Genomic DNA, 24,740 nt, shown 5'->3' with positions numbered 1-24,740 from the left:
GGAGACATCTCCATTTATGAGCAGTGAGCGACAATTTAGGAGGTCGCTGTTGCTCACAAAGGCCCCTTTCACACTGCGCACTCGCAGAGCAGCACTCGTCCGGAACGGCATGGGTTGCATGGCACTATATTGATTTATGATGCTATGTAACCCTTAGAGGTCTGGAATGTATTATCAGCCAGGCAGATTTGTCCAATCCACAGAAAATGTGACAATAATCCCTAGAATTGTAATGATTCTGAGAATATAAATGATTGGGCCAATAAAATGGCCCCTTAGGCCTCCTGCCCACAGTGATGAATACTTGAGGTTTTTTTGCGCGGTTTCCCATGTTGAAAAACCGCAGTGTAGGATAGTACCGGATTTCCAAATCTGCGGCATGTCAATTATGTTTGCGGTTTTAGCTGCAGATTTGACCCTTTTTCAATGAAGGGTGAGATCTGCAGCAAAAACCGCATCTAATCTGCTCCAAAATCCACAATTAGAAATGTCAGATTTTGGTGCAGATATACGGCAGAAACGTACACAAGGGTCCATTCACATGTCTGCAAAATGGGTCCGCATCCGTTCTGCAATTGTGCAGAACAGGTGCGAACCCATTCATTTTCAATAGGGCCGGGATGTGCTGTCCGGATCCGCACTTCCTTTCCACAAAAAAATAGAACATGTCCTATTCTTACAAGAAAAGGCATTTTCTATGTGATGTGCGGTCCGCAAAATGCGGAACACACATTGGCGGTGTCCGTGTTTTGCGGATCCGCAAAACGCATACGGACGTGAGAATGGACCCTAATTCGGCACAGAAATTTGTGCGGATCTTATGTGCGTTCCCTCACAACCACTCACGTGCAGGTGGCCTAAAGGTGCCGTGATCACCCAGCACACTAGCTTTTGTCATTGTCCGCACACGGGCATGGTGAGCGGTTTGGAGTTCGAGTTCTGATCCCGCTGTCAGACAGCTCGTCTGATGGATTTCACTGTGAAGACCAGCCTTCGCATACCTTCGTTCTCCTCCAGAAATGTCACTGCTAGGTCCTTCTCACGAGGACTGTGGAAGAGGTATTTGGCCTCCCCAAAACTTGCTTTAGAGGCTTGTCCTCTGGGTTTCTATTACAGCTAAATGCTACCGGCTGGAAATAGCAGTGGGGAGCTGGCAAAGTAACGCACTTCTGCCATTTTACTCGACAAATTGTTATTCTTGAAAGATCTATGAGCCGTCTGTATTTTTTGCGGACACCTAGAAATGAATGGGTCTCTACAAAAAAAATGCGGATCGGATGTGGGCCCCAGTTAGGGCTGCAGTAAACGATTATTTAAGTAATCGAGTATTCTATCGATTAATCGAGTAATCTAATACGGTAAGAAAAACATTCTTAAAATAATGTATTGCTTTATAAAAATGTCCCCCTTTCCCAGTGCCATCAGTTTAGCAGCCCCTCCATGCCATGTTCCCCAGTGCCCCCGTGATGGCACTGCCATCAGCCCTCTCCATCCAGATTGCCATGATATCCCCCTTCCCCAGTGCCTCCATGCCATCCACCATGTCCCCCAGTGCCATCAGATCAGCAGCCCCTCCATGCCATGTCCCCTAGTGCCCCCATGATGGCACTGCCATCAGCCCCTCCATCCAGATTGCCATGATGTCCCCCTTCCCCAGTGCCTCCTATGCCATCCACCATGTCCCCCAGTGCCCCCATGATGGCACTGCCATCAGCACCTCCATCCAGATTGCCATGATGTCCCCCTTTCCCAGTGCCTCCATGCCATCCACCATGTCCCCCACTCCCCCAGATCAACCTTCCGAGTGCCTAATCACAGGTGCCCCCATTAACCCCTCTTCCCCTCCCCCAATACTTTTATACATGGCAAATCATAGGTGCTCCCATTAACCCCTCTAACGGCAATAACTTTATACATGGCAAACCACAGCTGCCCACATTTCCCCATGCCAAATCAGATGCCCCCGTTTTCCCTAGCCCATGCCAAATCACAGGTGCCACCAATTTACCAGCCCCCCCCCCCCATGCACTGGGGACCTGACGTCACACACAGCGTCAGCCAGCGCGCTGACGATGTGTGAACGCAAGGTCCTGCAGCGCGGTGCCGACGGGAGACCACGGAGCGGCGAGTGAGAAGCTTAATTTCACTCACGCTCCGTGGTCATGTGATTTAAACGAATCCTCGATGCAGAGAAACTGCATTGAGGATTTTTTTGCCTCGATTAAATCGATGAATCGTTTCAGCCCTAGCCCCAGTCTTTCTCAGAAGGCAGTTACATACCCGTTAGACCAAGCCAGCTGGATTTTATGGCGGATATCTGATATAACACTGAAGGCTCCTTTAAGGGTCCATTCACACATCCGTGTGTGTTTTGCGGATCCACGGATCCGCAAAACACGGACAGCGGCAATGTGCGTTCCGCATTTTGCGGACCGCACATTGCCGCCACTAAGAGAATATGCCTATTGTCCGCTATTGCGGACAAGAATAGGACATGTTCTATTTTTTTCAGGATCAGAATTGCGGACCCGGAAGTGCGGGTCCGCAATCCCGGATAGGGGCTGCTTGTCGTGCGGCCCCATAGAAATGTATGGGTCCGCAATTCCGTTCCGAAAAATGCGGAATGGAATTGCGGATGTGTGAATGGAGCCTTACTCTGGACAGATCACCACTAACAAGCGTTCATAGGAAAACTCGTTAGCGATCATCTGCTGGTAGCAGATCGTTACTGTCTAAACACGTTCTGCTGCCGGCAAACAATGATTCTGTATGTGGATGAGCAATGGCATTAGTGATCACTCCTCTCCATACTGTTCAGCGGTCTCCTTCACGGGCGAGCAGGCGATTGTCGGGGTGGAACGCTTCCTTCCCGACGATTATAAAGATCCTTTGCTTTTAGTCGCCATTTGTTGCCGAGCTTTGTATAGTGAAGTCTTGTCAGGAAGTTTATCTGCCACAGATATGTCAGGATTTTCAGGATCCTGGTAATGAGACGAGCGTGCCATGCCTAATATCTGCAGTGATGGGTATCATTTTGATTTGTGCTAGAGGATGGGCACTGTCAGTGTCTGGTAGCAATTTGTCTGCCTTTCTCTATTCATGTCAAGCTGGTGTTCAGAACATGTTGGGGGGGCTTTTATTAACCACCTGCCATCTGGGCCATTTGCCCCCTTCCTGACCAGGCCAAATTTTTCAAAACTGACATATCTCACTTTATGTGGTAATAACTTTGGAACGCCTTTATTTATCCAAGTCATTCAGAGATTGTTTTCTCGTGACAATTTGTACTTCATGATAGTCATAAATTTGAGTCAAAATATTTCACCTTTATTTATGAAAAAATCCCAAATTTACCCAAAAATTTGAAAAATTAGCAATTTTCTAAATTTCAATGTCTCTGCTTTTAAAACAGAATTTCTAAATTTCAATGTCTCTGCTTTTAAAACAGAAAGTGATACCTCATAAAATATTTATTATTTAACATTCCCCATATGTCTACTTTATGTTGGCATCATTTTGGAAATGTCATTTTATTTTTTTAGGACGTTAGAAGGCTTAGAAGTTTAGAAGCAATTCTTCAAATTTTTAAGAAAATTGCCAAAACCCACTTTTTAAGGACCAGTTCAGGTATGAAGTCACTTTGTGGGGCCTAGATAGTGGATACCCCCATAAATGACCCCATTGTAGAAACTACACCCCTCAAGGTATTCAAAACCGATTTTACAAACTTTGTTAACCCTTTAGGCGTTCCACAAGAATTAAAGGAAAATGGAGATCAAATTTTTAAATTTCACTTTTTTGGCAGATTTTCCATTTTAATCAATTTTTTTCTTTAACACATCGATGGTTAACAGCCAAACAAAACTCAATATTTATTACCCAGATTCTGCGGTTTACAGAAACACCCCACATGTGGTCATAAACTGCTGTATGGGCACACGGCAGGGCGCAGAAGAAAAGGAACTCCACTTGGTTTTTAGATGCCATGTTCCGTTTGAAGCCCCCTGATGCACCCTTACAGTAGAAACTCCCATGAAGTGACCCCATTTTGGAAACTAGGGGATAAGGTGCCAGTTTTATTAGTACTATTTTTGGGTACATATGATTTTTTGATCATTCATTATAACACTTTATGGGGCAAGGTGACCAAAAAATTGGTTGTTTTAGCACAGTTTCTATTTATTTATTTATTTTTACAGCGTTCACCTGAGGGGTTCAGTCAAGTGACATTTTTATAGAGCAGATTGTTGCGGACGTGGCGATAGCTAATATGTATACTTTTTCTCATTTATTAAAGTTTTACACAATAATAGCATTTTTGAAACAAAAAAATTATGTTTTAATGTGTCCATGTTCTGAGAGCTATAGCTTTTTTTTATTTTTTGAGAGATTTTCTTATGTAGGGGCTCATTTTTTGCGGGATGAGGTGACGGTTTTATTGGTACTATTTTGTGGGACATACGCGTTTTTGATCACTTGGTGTTGCACCTTTTGTGATGCAAGGTGACAAATTGCTTGTTTTGACAGTTTTTTTTTTTTTTTTTTTTTTTTTTTACGGTGTTCACCCGAGGGGTTAGGTCATGTGATATTTTTATAGAGCTGGTTTTTACGGACGCGGCAATACCTAATATGTCTATTTTATTTTTTCTATTTTAAATTTTTTTTTTTTTTATTCCTTAGGCTACTTTCACACTAGCGTTCGGAGCGGATCCGTCTGATGTTTCATCAGACGGATCCGCTCCGATAATGCAGACGTTCGCATCCGTTCAGAACGGATCCGTCTGCATTAAAACTTAGAAAATTTTCTAAGTGTGAAAGTAGCCTGAGCGGATCCGTTCAGACTTTACATTGAAAGTCAATGGGGAACGGATCCGCTTGAAGATTGAGCCACATTGTGTCATCTTCAAGCGGATCCGTCCCCATTGACTTACATTGTAAGTGTGGACGGATCCGCTCGCCTCCGCACGGCCAGGCGGACACCCGAACGCTGCAAGCAGCGTTCAGCTGTCCGCCTGGCCGAGCGGAGGCTGAACGCCGCCAGACTGATGCAGTCTGAGCGGATCCGCATCCATTCAGACTGCATCAGGGCTGGACGGAAGCGTTCTGCTCCGCTCGTGAGCCCCTTCAAACGGAGCTCACGAGCGGACAGCAGAACGCTAGTGTGAAAGTAGCCTTACTTGGGAACTTTTTTTTTTTTTTACATGTGAAACTTTATTTTATTTTTTTAACCCTTTATTTTTTTATTTTTTTTTACACTTTTCGTCCCCCATAAGGTCATATAAGACCTCTGGGGGACATTTGCTTCACTTTTTCTTTTTTCTTTTCACTGTTGATTTCTCCTGTAACTGGGGCTGACATAGTAGCCCTAGTTACAGGACAAATGTACCCCTATAGAGGCTGTACAGCAGCAATCCAGTGCTGTACAGCCTCAGAGCAGGGCTGATCGAGGTCTCTGAGAGACCTCACACAGCCCCTGCACACTCCAGTCACGGCGGTCACATGACCGCCGGGCCGGAACAGGAAGCGCACAGCGCTTCCTTCTCTGCAGACACAGCGCTCGGTGAGCGCTGTGTCTGCAGCGATCGTGAAGGCAGGGACACCTGGGAACTGTCCCTGCCTTGTCTTAGGGTTGCCCTGCTGTCACTGACAGCGGGCAACCCGATCAGCAGCTGCACGATTAGCGTGCAGCTGCTATTTCTGACAGGACGTTTTAAAACGTGCTGTCAGAAATAGACGTCCACCCATAGGACGTTTATAGTCTATGGGCGGACGTGAAGCGGTTAAGCTTATATCTGTAGGAACTAGCTACAGATCTTCTGTGGATGTAGGCTTGCTCAAATCCTTCTATCTCTTCATGTAATCCCAGACTGGATGATGACACCACGGCTCTGTGGAGGTCATTTCATCACTTCCAGAACTCCTTTATGCTGAAGATAGTTCTTAATGACATTGTTTGCCTGTTTGGAGTTGTTCTGCTGCAGAATAAATTTGGAGCCAATCACTCCCCTGATGGTATTGCTTGTTTGATAAGTATCTGCCTTTTATTTCTCAGCATTTAGGACACCATTAATTCTGACCACTTTAGGACTATAGATGCAATTGTCAGCCAAGGACACATCATGCTCGTTTCCCTTCGAAATTGGAAGATGTTCAGCAGTGCCATCTGCTCTGGACTAGAAGAAACCAGTGGGGCACCTGTCTACTGTTTGGAGAAGTCTGACCAGAAGAGGTCTACATGGGAGAATTGTGGCCAAAAAGCCTTAGGCTGGTTTCACACGGGCGTTGCAGGAAAAGGTCCAGGTGCGTTGCGGGAACATGCACAATTTTTCTGCGCGAGTGCAAAACATTGTAATGTGTTTTGCACGCGCGTGAGAAAAATCGGCATGTTTGGTACCCAAACTTCTTCACAGAAGTTCGGGTTTGGGTTAGGTGTTCTGTAGATTGTATTATTTTCCCTTATAACATGGTTATAAGGGAAAATAATAGCATTCTGAATACAGAATACATAGTACAATAGGGCTGAGGGGTTAAAAAAAAATTACATCACGCAATGCACCCGCGCGGAGTACCCGCCCTTGTGAAAGGGGCCTAACGGTTGATGTGGAAGCAAGGCCAAGCAGCTCAACTAAGTGCGAAAACATAGGAACTGGGGTGCAGAAAAATGGCAGCAGGTGCTCTGGACTAATGAGTCAAAATTTGAAAAATGTGTCTGTCACAGAATGCAGTGTGTTTGCCCAAGCACTGGAGAGCAATACACAAAGTGTCTGCAGGCAACAGTGAGGCATGGAGGAGGTTCTTTGCAAGCTTGGGGCCGCATTTCAGCAAATTCAGTTGGGCAGGATTAAAGGGATTCTGTCATGACATTTTAGGCCTATAACCTAAACATATGGCCAGGTCCGTCCAAATAGCATGAATCCGAAACTGTACTTATTAAATGTGCCTGTGGCTCTATTAGCACATAAAACAGGTTTTTAATACCTGTCATTCACCTACCTAAGGTGCCCAAGGGGACGTCGCTTCATACAGGGTGCCCGGCTGCAGCCATCTCCGTCTGGTCCCCAGCGCCACCATCCTCACCTCAGCCCCGCCTCAGCAATCTTCCGGTCCCTCTGCCAGATCCCGCGTGTGCGCACTAGGCATAACCTGAGGGACCGGACAATTGCGCAGGCGGGGCTGAGGTGAGGAAGGCGGTGATTTCAACTGGGAAGGCGGCGCTGGGCACCAGACGGAGATGGCTGCAGCCGGACACCCTGTATGAAGCGACGTCCCCTTGGGCACCTTAGGTAGGTGAATGACAGGTTATAAAAACCTGTTTTATGTGCTAATAGAGCCACAGGCACATTTAATAAGTACAGTTTCGGATTCATGCTATTTGGATGAACCTGGCCATATGTTTAGGTTATAGGTCTAAAATGTCATGACAGAATCCCTTTTAAGGGCTCATGCACACGAACGTTGGTGTCCTGTTCCCCTATTGCGGACCGCATTTGCAGATCGGCAATACACGGGCACCGTTCCGTTGTCATTCCGGACCACAGATGCGGATCCATTCATTCCAATGGGTCCGCAAATCGGGAGATGCGAAACGGAAGCACTACGGAGTGCTTTCTGGGGTTCTGTTCCGTGCCTCCGCACTGCAAAAAGATAGAACATGCTCTCTTTTTGCGGAAGGGAGGGATCGCGGACCTATTCAAGTCAATGGGTCTGCTATCTCTATGCGCCTGCCCCACGGAAGGTGCCCGTGCATTGCGGACCACAATTTGCAGTCCACAGCATGGGCTTCACACATTCGTGTGAATGATCCCTTAGTGTCCCCAGGCAGATACTGATCTATCATGCAGTCCTATCAGGGAGGTGTCTGGCTCCATATTTATTCTGCAGCCGGACTATGACCTCAAACATACGGGCCATGTCGTTAGGAACTAGCTTCACTTCGAGGACTCCTTGTTCTTTACAATGATGATATGTCCCCCACAGAGCCCTGATCTTAATGTCGAGTCTTTCTGGGATTACGTGAAGACAGAAGGATTTGAGCAAGCCTACATCCACAGAAGAGCTGTGATTAGTTCTCAAAGATGTTTGGAACAACCTCTCTGCTGAGTTCTTTCAAAAACTATGTATACCTAGAAGAATTGGGGGCAAAGGGTGGTCACACCAAATATTGGTCTGGATTTCTCTTTTGTTCATTCACTTTGCATTTAGTTAATTGATAAAAATAAACTATTAACGCTGCTATTTTTGAAAGCATTGTTACATTCAGGGTGGATTTGATTTAAATCACTAGTCAGTAAGGCTTGATTTAAATCATAGTTTTTTACATAAAGATTCATATTTGGACAATTTTTCTGTTGTACTTAGGAAGGAGAAAAATAATCATTACCTTAATAACAATTTAAATAGGATTTATTCAACTAAAACAATAACATTACAGCATGTTATTTGCTTAAACATCCATGTTTGTTAACTAATTTGGCTAAAGAAAATATATATATTTTAAGAAACTTAGACTTTCAGCCCAGCCTACACAAGAAAAGCTTAGGCTACTTTCACAGTAGCGTTCGGGGCTCCGCTTGTGAGCTCTGTTTGAAGGCTCTCACAAGCGGCCCCGAACGCATCCGTCCAGCTACCAATGCATTCTGAGTGGACGCGGATCCGCCCAGAATGCATCAGTCTGGCAGCGTTCAGCCTCCGCTCAGCAAGCGGACACCTGAACGCTGCTTGCAGCGTTCGGGTGTCCGCCTGGCCGTGCGGAAGCAAACGGATCCGTCCAGACTTACAATGTAAGTCAATGGGGACGGATCCATTTGAAGTTGACACAATATGGCGCAATTTTCAAACGAATCCGTCCCCATTGACTTTCCATGTAAAGTCTGAACGGATCCGTCTGAACAACTTTCAGACTTAGAATTTTTTCTAAACTATAATGCAGACGGATCCGTTCTGAACAGATCTAAACGTCTGCATTATAGGAGAGGATCCGTCTGAGCAGACACCAGACGGATCCTCTCTGAACGCTAATGTGAAAGTAGCCTTAATAATGTCCTCTGTAGCTCACTCGTCATCTTCATCTTCTTCTTTGTTCATAAGCTGGAAAAGAAAAACAAGCTTTCCTGCTTTATCGGGACCCAAACGATTTCTCAATTTAGAATGAACAAGTCCAAAGGAAGAGAATATTCTTTCAACGCCCGCAGAAGAAGCTACTGCTGTTAAAAGTAAAATCATTACTTGAACAGTCTCTAAATCCAAGTGCTTAAGTGACTTCCACCAGTTCACTGGTGTGACTTTCTTTAAAAAATCTTCAGCAAACATATATTTCTTGAATGGTTCCCCCTTGGCTTTGAAGTTCATTATAGTTGGCATTACAGATGGATGATTGCTGGATACCCATGTGTTAGCTAACTCCTCTTCCTCAGCACTTAAGTTTTGACCCTGATACTTGATATTGACTATATTATATATATAATATTCTCAACTCTTTATGTTATAAATTCAGTTTTGAGAACTCCAAAATTAAACCAAGCATCTGTGATAATATCTTGTAGGCAGAGAAACTACCCAGTAATCTTACAAAAACCTCTGGAAGAGCATGACATTGTGAATGGATTAATGGAATTTAACAAAAAATTAAACATATACAGCCTTATTCTACATAATTAAAAAAGTAATCTTTATTTCATAATAAAATAACCTTTGGATGGTAATATATTTTCCTCAAAAAGCATTTTATATCAAAAAAATCTGATTGATTTAAATCCAAAAAAATCTGATTTAAATCCAAAAAAAATCTGATTTAAATCCAAAAAAATCTGATTTAAATCCAAAAAAAATCTGATTTAAATCCAAAAAAAATCTGATTTAAATCCAAAAAAAATCTGATTTAAATCCAAAAAAAATCTGATTTAAATCCAAAAAAAATCTGATTTAAATCCAAAAAAATCTGATTTAAATCCAAAAAAATCTGATTTAAATCAAAAAAATCCGATTTTTTTTTTTGGGTGGGATTTTTTTTAAAAAAAAACATTGATTTTCTATCCACCCTGGTTACATTGCAGCATTTTCTACACCTGCCTAAAACCAAATCTACTTATTTTATAAAATGACATGTAATAGTGGGACTACACCTCTAACCAGGTAGCAGATGCCACTGCTGTACGGTATAAAACTCAGTTTCCAGATGTTTGCCCTGGGCTCCTGCTGATGGAACAATTCCCTGTGCTATCCGTTTCACTGGTTTACTCCACATCTAACACTCTTTATTCTTGTTTTTCTCAGTTTGGGGACTTATTAATATTAATGTTTTTAGTATTCTCTATACATTGCTCGGCAACCAGGCAGCTCTGCACTTGCGCTTATACTGTGGCAGTTCTTAAAGGGGTTTTCCGCTTAAAGTCCTGTTTTGGCTCCTTTAAATGTATTATCCGAGCAACTTATGTGTAGACGGCTGCTCCGGATACCAGATGTGCAGCCCCCCTGCTTTCACATGATCATGGCACTCCCATCTCTAGTCTAATGCCTGCGCGTCAGCCTTTCTTTCCTGCTCACTGTAGTCCATCTCCCAGCAGCTGAGGTCGGGCAGTAACACACAGCATTAAAAATCATTAAATCCAGAAATATGGGACTATCAGTTATACATTAAAGTTGTTAGATTCAAGCCTGAGTATTGTCAGTATTGGTAACTTGAGGCAAATGACAATGGCATGCGTGCTGTATCGGGTGATAGTACTGGCATTATGTACTCCTGGAATGCCTTGCAGACACGTTGGGCACATGTGGATGACAGAGCGGCGATTTTTACTCTGAATCACGTTACTTTCTATGTGAAGCTGTCTTGTCACACGCAGCGGCCCTCATCACGTTTAGCTGGTCTGTCATATTCCTATGTTTAGGGGGATTGAAAGAGGTTATTCTAGAAGTGCAGTAGGTAAAAGCATTTTGTGGAAACCCTAAGGTCTGCAACTTTACATGCTGTACTTGTGTGCCTGCGTATCCTCTGCATTGTTAAAAATCCCTTCAAAGCTGTGACTGTAGAGTTCATGCCACCAATAAGACTTGTGGTGAATGTTAGCAGAAGGCCTGATTTTTTTCTTTTTTTTTTTTTCTTCGGTATTGGCAGACAGCCTGGTCAGGGGTCCATGCAGTGTTGCCCCTGCCGGTATGGTTCAGTTCACATTGGTGCTAGATTTCAGTGATAAGCAGGCGTAGCTGTCTGTAGCATCACACATACAGTGAGGAACAGAAGTATTTGAACACCCTGCAATTTTTGCAAGTTCTCCCACTTAGAGATCATATAGGGGTCTGAAATTCACATTGTAGGTGCATTCTCACTCTGAGAAACAGAATAAAAAATTCAGGAAATCACATTGTATGATTTTTTTTTTAAAGAATGTATTTGTCTTGCACTGCTGAACATACAGTGGATATAAAGTCTACACACCCCTGTTAAAATGTCAGGTTTCTGTGATGTAAAAAAATGAGACAAAGATAAATCATTTCAGAACTTTTTCCACCTTTAATGTGACCTATAAACTGTACCACTCAATTGAAAAACAAACTGAAAACTTTTAGGTGGAGGGAAGAAAACAAAAAAAATTGGTTGCATAAGTGTGCACACCCTCTTAAAACTGGGGATGTAGCTGTGTTCAGAATTAAGCAATCACATTCAAAATCATGTTAAATAGTAGTCAGTATACACCTGCCATCATTTAAAGTGCCTCTGATTAACCCCAAATAAAGTTCAGCTGCTCTAGTTGGTCTTTCCTGAAATGTTCTTAGTCGCATTCCACAGCAAAAGCCATGGTCCACAGAGAGCTTCCAAAGCATCAGAGGGATCTCATTGTTAAAAGGTATCCGTCAGGAGAAGGGTACAAAAGAATTTCCAAGGCATTAGATATACCATGGAACACAGTGAAGATAGTCATCATCAAGTGGAGAAAATATAGCACAACAGTGACATTACCAAGAACTGGACGTCCCTCCAAAATTGATGAAAAGACGAGAAGAAAACTGGTCTGGGAGGCTACCAAGAGGCCTACAGCAACATTAAAGGAGCTGTAGGAATATTTGGCAAGTACTGGCTGTGTGGTACATATGACAACAATCTCCTGTATTCTTCATATGTCTGGGCTATGGGGTAGAGTGGCAAGACAAAAGCCTTTTCTTAAGAAGAAAAACATCCAAGCCAGGGTACATTTTGCAAAAACACATCTGAAGTCTCCCAAAGGCATGGGGGAAAAGGTGTTATGGTCTGATGAAACCAAGGTTGAACTTTTTGGCCATAATTCCAAAAGATATGTTTGGCGCAAAAACAACACTGCACTTCACCAAAAGAACACCATACCCACAGTGAAGCATGGGGGTGGCAGCATCATTCTTTGGGCTGTTTTTCTTCAGCTGGAACTGGGGACTTAGTTAAGCTAGAGGGAATAATGAACAGTTCCAAATACCAGTCAATATTGGCACAAAACCTTCAGGCTTCTGCTAGAAAGCTGAACACGAACAGGAACTTCATCTTTCAGCATGACAACGACCCAAAGCATACATCCAGATTGGTTTCACTAGAAGAAGATTAAAGTTTTGGAATGGCCCAGCCAGAGCCCAGACCTGAATCCAATTGAAAATCTGTGGGGTGATCTGAAGAGGGCTGTACACAGGAGATGCCCTCGCAATATGACAGATTTGGAGTGTTTGTGCAAAGAAGAGTGGGCAAATCTTGTCAAGTCAAAATGTGCCATGCTGATAGACTCATACCCAAAAAGACTGAGTGCTGTAATAAAATCAAAAGGTGCTTCAACAAAATATTAGTTTAAGGGTGTGCACACTTATGCAACCATATTTTATTTTTATATTTTTTCTTCCCTCTACCTAAAAGATTTCAGTTTGTTTTTCAATTTAGTACAGTTTATATGTCACATTAAGGTGGAAAAAGTTCTGAAATGATTTATCTTTGTCATTTTTTTTACATCACAGAAACCTGACATTTTAACAGGGGGTGTGTAGACTTTTTATATCCACTAAGTATTTGAACACCTGAGAAAATCAGTGTTAATATTTGGTGTAGAAGCCTTTGTTTGCAATTACAGAGGTCAAACATTTCCTGTAGTTCTTGACCAGGTTTGCACACACTGCAACAGGGATTTTGGCCCACTCCTCCATACAGATCTCCTCTAGATCTGTCTGGTTTCCGGGCTGTATCTGAGCAACACAGAGTTTCAGCTCCCTCCAAAGATTTTCTATTGGAGTTAGGTCTGGAGACTGGCTAGGCCACTCCAGAACCTTGATATGCTTCTTACGGAGCCACTCTTTGGTTATCCTGGCTGTGTGCTTCGGGTCGTTATGTTGGAAGACCCAGCCACGACCCATCTTCAATGCTTTGACTGGAAGGAGGTTGTTGCACAAAATCTTACAATAAATGGCCCCATTCATCCTCTCCTTAATACAGTGCAATCGTCCTGTCCCCTTCGCAGAAAAGCACCCCCAAAGCATGATGTTACCACCCCCATGCTTCACAGTAGGGATGGTGTTCCTGGGATGCAACGAATCCTTTTTCCTCCAAACATGATGAGTGAAGTTTAGACCAAAAAACTCTACTTGGGTCTCATCTGAGCACATGACTTTCTCCCATGCCTCCTCTGGAACATCCAGATGGTCATTGGCAAACTTCAGATGGGCCTGGACATGTGGTGATTTGAGCAGGGGAACCTTCCATGCAATGCATGATTTGAAACCATGACGGCGTAGTGTTCTACCGACAGTGACCTTTGAAACTGTGGTCCCAGCTCCTCCCTTGTAGTTCTGGGCTGATTCCTCACCTTTCTTATGAGTGATACCCCATGAGGTGAGATCTTGCATGGAGCCCCAGTCCGAGGGAGACTGACAGTCGTCTTTAGCCTCTTCCATTTTCTAACCATTGCTCCAACAGTTGATCTATTTTCACCAAGCTGCTTGGCAATTGCCCTGTAGCCCTTTCCAGCCTTGTGGAGGTCCACAATTTTGTGGGGTGGACAGGTGTCTTTAAAGAGCTCAGACAGGTGCTACTAAGTTAGATTGAGTGGAGGTGGACTTTTTAAAGGCACAGTAACAAGGTCTTTGAGAGCCAGAATTCTTGCGGTTTCTCAGGTGTTCAAATCAGCAGTGCAAGACAAATTCTTTAAAAATCATACAATGTGATTTCCCGAATTTCTCCAGATGTGAGCGAAGCCCATGCTGTATAGGGTTGTTGCAGGTATCTGAAATTTCGATAACCAATCAATACTTTTGTCCCGATATCGATATGAGGGTTTTTCATTTTTTCGGTACTGGCCTGTGCTGTTGCGCAGTCTAGTATCTCTGAACATGAGCGTGCTGCTGTGAGCGCGCTCATGTTCTCTCCCCCCCGACCCCCCCCCCCCCCCCCCCCCCCCCCCCCCCCTGTGCGGCTGCCACCAATGGGGAGAGACGGGCGGGCGCACTGCGCCACCAATAATAGGACTACCTTTTTTTATGGTTTCGGACTTGGTTACCAGGCTACATAGAGTGGCACCCCGGGATCTCCCTGCACCTACTATTATTCCTGGGCGCCGCTCCATTCGCCCGCTGTGCCCCAGTTAGTCTCCTGCTCTGTATGCTAATTACTACTATGGGGAGGAGACATCAGCTTCTCTCCTGGGCGTTCCGAGAAGGGACGCCCACTAGAGTCCGAACCCACGAAAGGTAGTCTTTAACTTTTAATACAGGAGGCAGGTGCCGGCAGCAGAATCACATTGCCGACACCCTGCCCTTCACAGGGAGCTGCGATCAGCGGCAGTGAACCCCTCAGGTGCGGCACCTGAGGGGTTAACTGCCGCTGATTTGCTGCCAGTACCCGCCTCCTGTACAAAAGTCGCACGTCCTTACGAAAAAGTCGCATATTCTATTAAAAATTCTCATAAGATAAGCATGGTCCTTGCTGGAGTGAAATTGCGCTTTTTTTTTTTTTGCGACTTTTTAAATAGTCCCAATAGTAAATCTGTCTAGAGATTCATTTACATAAGAAAACGTGCCCACTTTCAGAAAACTGGCGAGCATAGTGCAGAGCAGAAAAGTCGCAAATTTGTGCGCAGTTTTAGTGTTTGCGCATTTTTTTGGGCGACTTTTTCACTCCATTATTCTGACTTGAGCTAATGATAAATCTGGCCCATAGAGTGAAAGGGAATCTGTCAGCAGTTTTATGGACATCACCTATTTACAGTGGTCACGAAGGAGCCTTTTTTTTTTTTTTTTTTTTTTTTTTTAACGATGTTCTAGTCTTGGCTTACACTGATCTCCCGCAGGAGCTCACCTCTCATATGACAGCCCGATCAACAGCAGCACTGATTCTAAAAGGTTTAGGCCTCATGCACACGACCGTTGTGTGCATCCGCGTCCGTTCCGTAATTTTTCCGTTTAGTGGAGGTCCCATTCATTTCTATGGAGCTGTGAAAAAAAAACTGATAGTCCTCTGTTTTTTTTGTCCGTGATTCCAGTCCGTCAAAAAATTATAACCTAGACTATTCTTGTCAGTGGAAAACGGAGGACGACCCATTCAAGTCAATGGGTCCGTCAAAAAAAAAAACGGATGCACAACTAGTATGTCATCCGTGTCCGCGTTTTTTTTCTACAAGAGCTTGGTGCAATAAAATTACACTTTTCATTAACCTTCCTTTTTTTTCCCCTGTCAGACAATAAAAAAGGAAGACACAAGGAAACACAACTGAAGCAAAATCAGACACAGACTACTGAAGCCAAATCACTGACAGTGAAAAAACACTGCCGTGTGCATGAGGCCTTAGAGCGGGGAGGCACCCTCTGTCAGTCATTAGCACTGCCACAAATAAGATTGTGGTGCTGATGTTAGTATGGCAGCCAGGGGCCTAATGAAGGCTGCCATGCAGTGTATGCCTATCATGCCTAGTAGGGTTGTCACGACACCAACATTTTGATTCGATACCATGAAAAAGTATTGCAATACTCAATACCTTTCGATACCATGCTGAAAAAAGGCCACGTGTATTCCGCATTTTATGGAACGTCCGGCCCATAATAGAACAGTCCTGTTTTTTTTTTGGGAGGGACAAGGTGACAAAAAAATGGTGAATCGCGTGTTTTTTATCTTTTTTCTTTTGTGGCGTTCACCGCATAGGAGATGTTTTAATAGTTTAGACTTTTTCTGACTTGGCGATTAAATGTTTGTTTTTAGTTATTTTATATGTAAAATTGGGAAAGGGGTGAATTAAAATAGTGTTTTTTTAAATAACTAGCCCTTGTCCTATTTGTCCTAATAGATCTTTATTAGGGTGAATAGGACTTCACCCTCTTCCTGCTGCCCTGTGCATAGTGCACACAGCAGCAGGGAGCCGATTATGGCAGCCTAAAAAAAATATGCAAAGTGTTTTTTAACGTAAAATAAGGAAAAATAAACCCCCCCTCCACATATTTGGTATTGACATCCACAACAACCTGCACTACAAAATTATGGCCGCCATTCGAAATCATTCCCAGAGAACCCCTTTAAGAAATACTGCTGTATGTGGGGCTGAACCTTGGGCTTGTCTCGTCTGGGATGTGCGGTGGAGGTTTTAAGAGGCTTCTCTGATGGATTTGTTACGGTGTGAAAGTCGACCGTACTTCGGAATACATAATCGTAGTGGAGCAATTACTGGGAAAGTTAAAATGACGCACTCTTTTATGTACCGAAAACCTGTATATAATTTTTTTCCAAGGTTTCTGCTCGCTGCCAGTAAATAAATGCCTCCATAGTTCACACCAACAGGCTGAAAAAAAAAAACCTTGTCCTGATCTTGTCCAACTGTGGTGCAAATCCAGAGGTTATTGCCAGAGCTTTGATAGATTTAAAGGGGGTTTCTGGGATTTTTATACTGATGACCTATCCTCTGGATAGGAGGATAGGTCGTTAGTATTAAAATGTTGGAGAACCCTTTTAGGGGGTTAAAGCTGTGTTACAGGTATGAACAGTCTGACCATCTTGGAAAGTCCAGTACAAAACAGGGCAGCAGTTTTCAAAAACCCTATTCATTCTGTCGAATCTACAACAGATTATACGTTTTCTGTGGATTTTAATGTACAACATGCTCTACCTGTCCTGGATCTTACAGCAGATTTTCAAGGGAACCTGTCACATTGAACATGGTGTCTGAGGTGCCGGCAGGAGGAGCTGAGCAGTGTGATAGTTTTATGGGGAAAAGATTCAGTAAAACTTGTCATTTTCTCACTTATATTCCTGCTCATTCTGGGCTTTGAAGTCAAGGAGGCGGTCCGATCAGTGATTGACGGATATCTCCATATACACAGTGATAGGAGGAAGGCTGTCAATCACTGATAGGACCGCCTCCTGGACCTCAAAGCCCAGAATGAGCAGGAATTGAAATGAATGAAATGCAAGTTTTACTGAATCCTTGGCATACAGTTTTATGAGAAGTCTGCTCAGCTCCATCACCTGCAGCTCAGACACGTCAGGTTCCCTTTAAAATATTCAAAGGATGAAATCGTCTCTAAAATGAAACCTGTAAGACATTCTTTTGCTGCAGATTTGACAATTTTTCTATTCCTGTTGTGCGAGCCATGTCAATGTATCACACGCGGACATTCATAGTGACATAGGATACAAATTTTATTTGTGCAAAACGTTTTTCTTCATAGGAAACTGTCAATACTCAAGAAGAAGAAGAAGCAGAAAAAACAGAGACTAGTCAGGAGATTGTAAACCCTGAGCACTACATTAAGCATCCACTACAGAACAGGTAAGAGCCGCCTACAGTTTTCTGAGTGTATCCAAAAATGAGGACAGTCCTTTTTTTTTTTTTTTTAATCAAATACACACACACAAAAAAGCTTAAGAAAATAGACATTGATGGGTATTAAAAGGGTTCTTTCAGCACTTTTGCAGCCTGTTAGAGCAAGACGAGCTGAGCAGATGTAAAAGATTCTGTGTAACTTGTGATTTATTCATTTAAATTTTTTTTTTTTTTTTGCTTAGGAGTAATGTGGTCCTTCTCAGTGATTGACAGGTTACCCTGTAGGCTCGGTGTTGAGTTAGCTGTCAGTCCTGAGTGGCACTGCCATTACACCTTTTTATGGTGGTCACTTATGGGCCTTTAAAGGGGTTATCCCACCTTCTGTTTTGCGTGCCGTGGCTGCTCTCTCCTCTTGGCAGGGGGCATTGACCCCTGCCGCCTGTATGTGTGTGTGCGCTCACGTCTAAGCCGGGAGTGGCAGAGGCGCACAATACAAAGACTGCGCATGCACTGACTTTACAGCTGAAGAAATGACAGGGCGAACGGGAATGAACATACGAAGGGAGGCAAGAGATTGACCACGTATGCACGATCCCATAAATCTGGCCATCCAGCCTACAAGAAGATAGAGGACGACACCACGGCGGTGGCTGTAACCATTGCCAAACACATGTACACAACTCAGAGGAAGAAATGCGAATAGAGAGGAGGGATCAATTAACATGGTTTATTTCAATTAAAACATGTATTTAGCAAGTTGCATGTGGTGGAATAAACGCAATAATTGAAACTTCATTACATGGGATAACCCCTTTAACTAGGCTGATGCCTTTTTTGTCAGCCTAGTCTAAGCGATGCACAGCTTTCCTGTGCAGAGTAGGAGTGCAGCTATCACATCAGAGCCGGGCTTCTGCTCTAACGGACCAGCAGAAGATGCCGTTGTTAATAGCAGCTGCAGAATATATGCGATTTAGGCCTCTTGGCAAATTGCGGTCCACAATGCACAGGCACCAACCGTGGGCCAGCCGCATGCGGATCGCAGCCCCATTCACTTGAGCCATTCACAGCCCCATTCACGCGATCTGCCCGTTCCGCAAAAAGATAGGACGAGTTCTATCTTTTTGCGGAACGGAAGCACGGAACCCCACAAAAGCACTCCGTAGTGCTTCAGTGGGGGTCCGCATCCGTGATGCAGAATGCACACGGCCAGTCTCCCGTGTATTTCGGACCCGCCGCTGCTGTGTGCAAGAGGCCTTAGAATGAGGACTCCTATCGGGCACCAGCACCCCTGTAAATTTGATCACCAGGTGCTGACGTCTTAGCATGGCAGCTGGGGCCTAATGAAGGTCCCAGGTCTGCCTGCTGTGTATATCCATCAGGTTGCGCCTCTATCAGTATAGCACTAACAGTATAATACTGTACTGCATTAGTACAGTGTATTATGGAAGCGATTACAAAGTCAACTGCTAGTCCCCTTGTGGGCCTAGTAAATGGTTAATGTAGCTATAATGCAGCTTTCTTTAATTGAAAAAATTGCAAAAATAAAATCTCCACATATTGGACCTCTCCATGTCTGTAACTACCTGTAGTACACAATTATCTCGAAATTTATCCCGCATGGTGAGTGCCGTAAATTTTTTGTATTTTTTTTAAATACGAACAAAATGTGTGACCTGAACAGAGCGGACATTCTTTTTCATGGGAATTCTGTAAAATAGCTGAGCGGTGAACTGTATCTCTGGAACTCCCATTGAAATGAACGGAGTGGCCACGTGCATGCCCAACTGGCCACTCCGTTCATGTCACACAAATGTCTTTGGACACACAGTTTTTATGAGACTTGTCATAGCGCAATGCACGTCACTGTGTAGCCCCCACCTGAAGTGTGAATCCGGCATGTCATGCTCTCAGGACTGGACCAGCACCTGGAATACAGTCTCCAGATCCAGAGGAGTGAGGCCAGCCTTAGAGGTGCGATTGGTGTATGTGTGAGCAACTTGTGATATTAAGTTTTCCGGTTTTGGAAGAATTTCTTTTGCACTGTTTTTTCTTTTTTTCTTTAATGGTTTCCAGTACCTGTTGACTAGTTCAGGCTGCCTTATTCCCTTTGTATTTGTTACAGATGGGCCTTGTGGTTCTTCAAGAATGACAAAAGCAAAACCTGGCAGGCCAACCTTCGTCTAATTTCTAAGTTTGACACAGTTGAAGATTTTTGGGCGTAAGTATTAGCTTGTTATTTCTCTATCCTTTAATTCTCCTACTTTCTCCTTACGAATTAGCGCAGCTGTAGCTGGATTTCTTTTTATGAATAAGGCTACGGTACCCTGAGTCCAGGTAGAAATGAAAGGATGGATCAAACCCAATACTTTGTATTTTCCCTTTATTACTGAGTCTTTTTATAATTGATAAAAGTTTGACATGACCTGTAAGTAATTCAGGGCTGTAAAATTCGCATAGTTGGGCTCCACCCAGGGGAACCTGACGCCGTCTCATTCTTCCATGCTGTAGCGCTGGCCAATCGCAGCGCTCAGCTCATAGTCAGAGAAAAAAAACCTCTCAGGCTATGAGCTGAGTGCTGCGATTGGCCAGCGCTACAGCATAGGAGAAAGAGACTGCCCCCGGTTCCCCTGGGTGGAGCCTAACTATGAATATACCGGAGGCTATAACTGGAGAACGGATCGGCGCCCGGGGATAACAGTAAGTGCAGGGAGATCCCTGGGCGCCGCTCTACACGTCTGTATAGTTAGTTTAGAGGTTTTATTATGGTGAAAGGTCCTCTTTAAATACTATGCAGGGAATCTGTTACCAGGCGCAGTGCTTTGTAGGGCTGGATCAGCTGAGTGTTGTGAGAGCTTTCACTCCGCCATCCGTTGCCCCATTCTGGAAAAAAAGGTGCTTTAATCCATATGCAAATGAGCAGTTAAAGGGGTTGTCTGGTTTCTAGAGAAAACTGACGAACTCAGGGGATTGACCTGTAACAAAGAATAGATGATTAATTACCTGACAGATCCTGCTCTGTTTTTCCGTCTGCTGTCGTGTTGTCACGTCAACAGCATGTGACCTCTGCAGCCAATCACTGGATTCAGTGGTGATGTCGACGTGACCTCACCTCTGCAGCCAGGTAAACTGAGACCTGCCGTGACAACCAGAGCAGTGGTGCGATCTGTCATAATGTATTCTTTATTACATCACTTGAAACCCGACAACCCTTTTAAGTGCATGAGGGGAGTTTCAGCAGCTCTGTGTACCCTTGATTCTCCTGCTTCCTCTGCAGCCTCTCCCTCTTTTTGATGGACCGATTCCTGCATTGTCATCTCAGTCGGTCCTATCAATCAAGGAGAGGGGCTGGCAGAGAAGCAAGAGTGCACAAAGTGGCTCAAGACCGCCTTTGTTGCACTTTACTGCTCATCTGCATCTGGGTTAGGCTACTTTCACATTAGCGTTGTTTGAATCCGGCGGGCAATTCCGTCGCCGGAACTGCCCGCCGGATCCAGAAAAACGTATGAAAACGGATTACATTTGAATCCTGATCAGGATTTTGATCACAATAAAAAAAAAATGCATTGGAAAAAACAGATCCGCCATTTATGAACCTCAACTTTTTTCCCATTGACTTGCATTAAAGGGAGTCTGTCATCAGCATTTCACGTTTGTAACCTTTCCCATAGCTTTCAAGCATGCTTACAGTTAATAAAAACGTTACCTTTAGCATCAATCCTGGACTTATAAAACCGTCAAACATCTTTGTAGCATATGCAAATGAGGGCTCACAAGTGCCCAGGGGCGACGTTACGCTCGTAGGTGCCCTGCTAGCTCAGCCTTTTCTTCCCTCCGCCCGCCCATCCTTTCCCTCTGACAACCCTTGTTGTTTTGCCGAGATCTCGCGCCTGCGCACTCGGGCCGGCGTATGCGCACTGCTATGCCCATTCCTTGTACGGCATCACAGTAACTATTGCGCATTAATTACTGTGATGCTGTACAAGGAATGGGCATCACAGTGCGCATGCGCTGGCCTGAGTGCGCGATATCTCGGCGAAGCAACAAGTTAGTAGATAGTCGGGTGGAGGGAAGGAAGGGGCGGGGGAAAGCGAAGAAAAGGCTGAGCTAGCAGGGCACCTACGAGCATAACGTCGCCCCTGGGCACTTGCGAGCCCTCATTTGCATATGCTACAAAGATGTTTCTTGACGGTTTTATAAGTCCAGGATTGATGCTAAAGGTAACGTTTTTATTAACTGTAAGCATGCTTGAAAGCTATGGGAAAGGTTACAAACGTGAAATGCTGATGACATACTCCCTTTAATGCAAGTCAATGGGAAAAATGCCGGATCCGGCGTTCAGTCAGTGTTCCGGATTTTTGGCCGGTGGTAAAAATACAACATGCTACGGTTTTCTGAAAAGCCTGATCAGTCAAAAAGACTGAACTGAAGTCATCCTGATGCATCCTGAACGGATTGCTCTCCATTCTGAATGCATGGGGATAAAACTGATCAGTTCTTTTCCGGATTTGAGCCCCTAGGACGGAACTCAGCGCCGGAAAAGAAAAACGCTAGTGTGAAAGTACCCTCAAAAGTACTTTTTCTCCAGCATGAAGTAACAGATCACTAAGTGAAAGGTATCATTACATTCAGCTGAGGTAGCCCTGGAAGGCGTTGTGCCTTGTTTAGCAATGAATTTCCAGGCGACAGAATCTCTTTAACCATTTCATTATTTGTGGGGTGATCTGGAGGTTAAGCAACAGAAAAATTACGAATCAATTTTGTTACCACATTCACCGTACGGGATAAATGTTTATATTTTAATAGTACAGGCATTTTGGCACACAGCAGTGCCCGTGATCTTCATTTTATTGTTTCTTTTTATTATGGACAAAGGGGTGCAATTCAAATTTTTATTTCGGAATTTTTTTTTTTTTACACTTAGCTATAAGTCCCATTGGGGACTTGAATATGTGAGCTTAAGATTGCTTCTCCCTTACCCAGCAATGAATTACTATTGTAGTGTATGGGAGATTCACTGTGTTCTTATGGGGCCCTGCCGCGGGAGCACAGCCTCATTTTTCATGGTCACAATTCACCATGATACCTGAGTGGTTAAATGTCTACAATCAGCATTATTGCTGATTGCAGACGTTGGCTCCGGGTATCTGCTGATTTAACCCAGTAGAAACCTGGCAGCTGTCATCTTTAAAGACCTGGCCAGTTCCGAACATGTGCGGGGCTTCTCATGAAGTGCTTAAAGTGTTTTTTTCCATTACAACAGCAGAATAGGGGATAAGTGTATAAACAGGGGTCCAACCTCTGGGGCCCTTCCAACCACTAGAACCAGGGGCCTGGTGGGCACGCATGCACATTTCTGCTCTATTCAACTCTATAGGACTGCTGGCAATGGCTAACACTTGCACTGCAGCAGTCCCATACATTTGAATGGAGCAGCAGCACACAAGCATGACCGCCACTCCATTCAAACGGTGAACACGGGAGGAGTTGTAATGGGACAACCCCTTTAATAGAATAGGGAGGCTAGTAGCTCAATGTTAGAGGATGGCCTCCGTAGCCCCATGCTCTGATTATTTCTTTTTGGATGCTGTTGTGGTGCAGTAATAATGCAGGTCATCCTGTTTAGGGCTCTTTCACACTTGCGTTCTTGTCTTCCGGCATAGAGTTCCGTCGTCGGGGCTCTATGCCGGAAGAATCCTGATCAGGATTATCCTAATGCATTCTGAATGGAGAGAAATCCGTTCAGGATGCATCAGGATGTCTTCAGTTCCGGAACGGAACGTTTTTTGGCCGGAGAAAATACCGCAGCATGCTGCGCTTTTTGCTCCGGCCAAAAATCCGGAACACTTGCCGCAAGGCCGGATCCGGAATTAATGCCCATTGAAAGGCATTGATCCGGATCCGGCCTTAAGCTAAACGTCGTTTCGGCGCATTGCCGGAGCCGACATTTAGCTTTTTCAGAGTGGTTACCATGGCTGCCGGGACGCTAAAGTCCTGGCAGCCATGGTAAAGTGGAGCGGGGGAGCAGCATACTTACCGTCCGTGCGGCTCCCCGGGCGCTCGAGTGACGTCAGGGCGCCCCAAGCGCATGGATCATGTGATCACATGGATCACGTCATCCATGCGCATGGGGCGCTCTGACGTCATTCTGGAGCGCCCGGGGAGCCGCACGGACGGTAAGTATGCTGCTCCCCCGCTCCCCACTACTACTATGGCAACCAGGACTTTAATAGCGTCCTGGGTGCCATAGTAACACTGAACGCATTTGGAAGACGGTTTCCGTCTTCAAATGCTTTCAGTACACTTGCGTTTTTCCGGATCCGGCGTGTAATTCCGGCAAGTGGAGTACACGCCGGATCCGGACAACGCAAGTGTGAAAGAGGCCTTAGTCTTTTATTCACCGTCCTGACTAAAGATTTGCACTAACAATTCTTTTAATTTTTGATTTTTCTCCAGGCTTTACAATCATATCCAGTTGTCTAGTAACTTAATGTCAGGGTGTGACTACTCACTCTTTAAGGTAAGTTTGACACTATATATCAGATGGCAAGATTTGTTAAATCTTGGCAATTTTATTTAAAATATTAGTTTATTATAGATTTTATCCACTCTGTTTCTGGGGTAAATGACCTAATCTGAATGCAGCTAGGTAGCAGTACAAGATAAAGCAGCGTAATGGGCAGCAGTGCTCCTACAGTCCACCCCCTTGTGTCAGCCTCGTCGGGGTGGACCATCAATGTGATAGTACAGGAAGTCTGTTGAACCCCTTTCTGATGCAGCCATTTTTGTCTGTGTTCTAATTTTTACTCCCTGGCTTCCAAAAGCAATAACTTTATATTTTTTTTTTGTAATAATGTAATTTGGTATTTTTTTTGGGGGGGGGGGGGGGGAAACACAATTGTGCTATTGTTTTAGGATTTCGTTTTTACAGGGTTTGCTCCGTGGTAAAAATGCTATGTTACCTTTACTCTGCAAGTCAGTGCGATTACAGTGATA

The 24,740-nt window shown here is 44.3% G+C and overlaps 1 protein-coding gene across 2 annotated transcripts in view; it reads left to right on the top strand.

Moving 5' to 3' along the window:
• EIF4E (eukaryotic translation initiation factor 4E) overlaps nucleotides 1-24,740 on the top strand; it is a 44,047-nt gene that overhangs the window by 4,436 nt on the left and 14,871 nt on the right. For both annotated transcript variants that reach the window (XM_040418183.1, XM_040418181.1), the window contains exons 2-4: nucleotides 17,653-17,753; nucleotides 19,870-19,965; nucleotides 24,201-24,264. In XM_040418183.1, coding sequence (XP_040274117.1) covers nucleotides 17,653-17,753; nucleotides 19,870-19,965; nucleotides 24,201-24,264 — 261 coding nt within the window. The remainder of the gene's footprint in view (nucleotides 1-17,652; nucleotides 17,754-19,869; nucleotides 19,966-24,200; nucleotides 24,265-24,740) is intronic.

Source organism: Bufo bufo, chromosome 2, assembly GCF_905171765.1.
Source record: "Bufo bufo chromosome 2, aBufBuf1.1, whole genome shotgun sequence".
NCBI lineage: Eukaryota > Metazoa > Chordata > Amphibia > Anura > Bufonidae > Bufo > Bufo bufo.
This window is presented reverse-complemented; position numbering and strand designations above follow the sequence as displayed.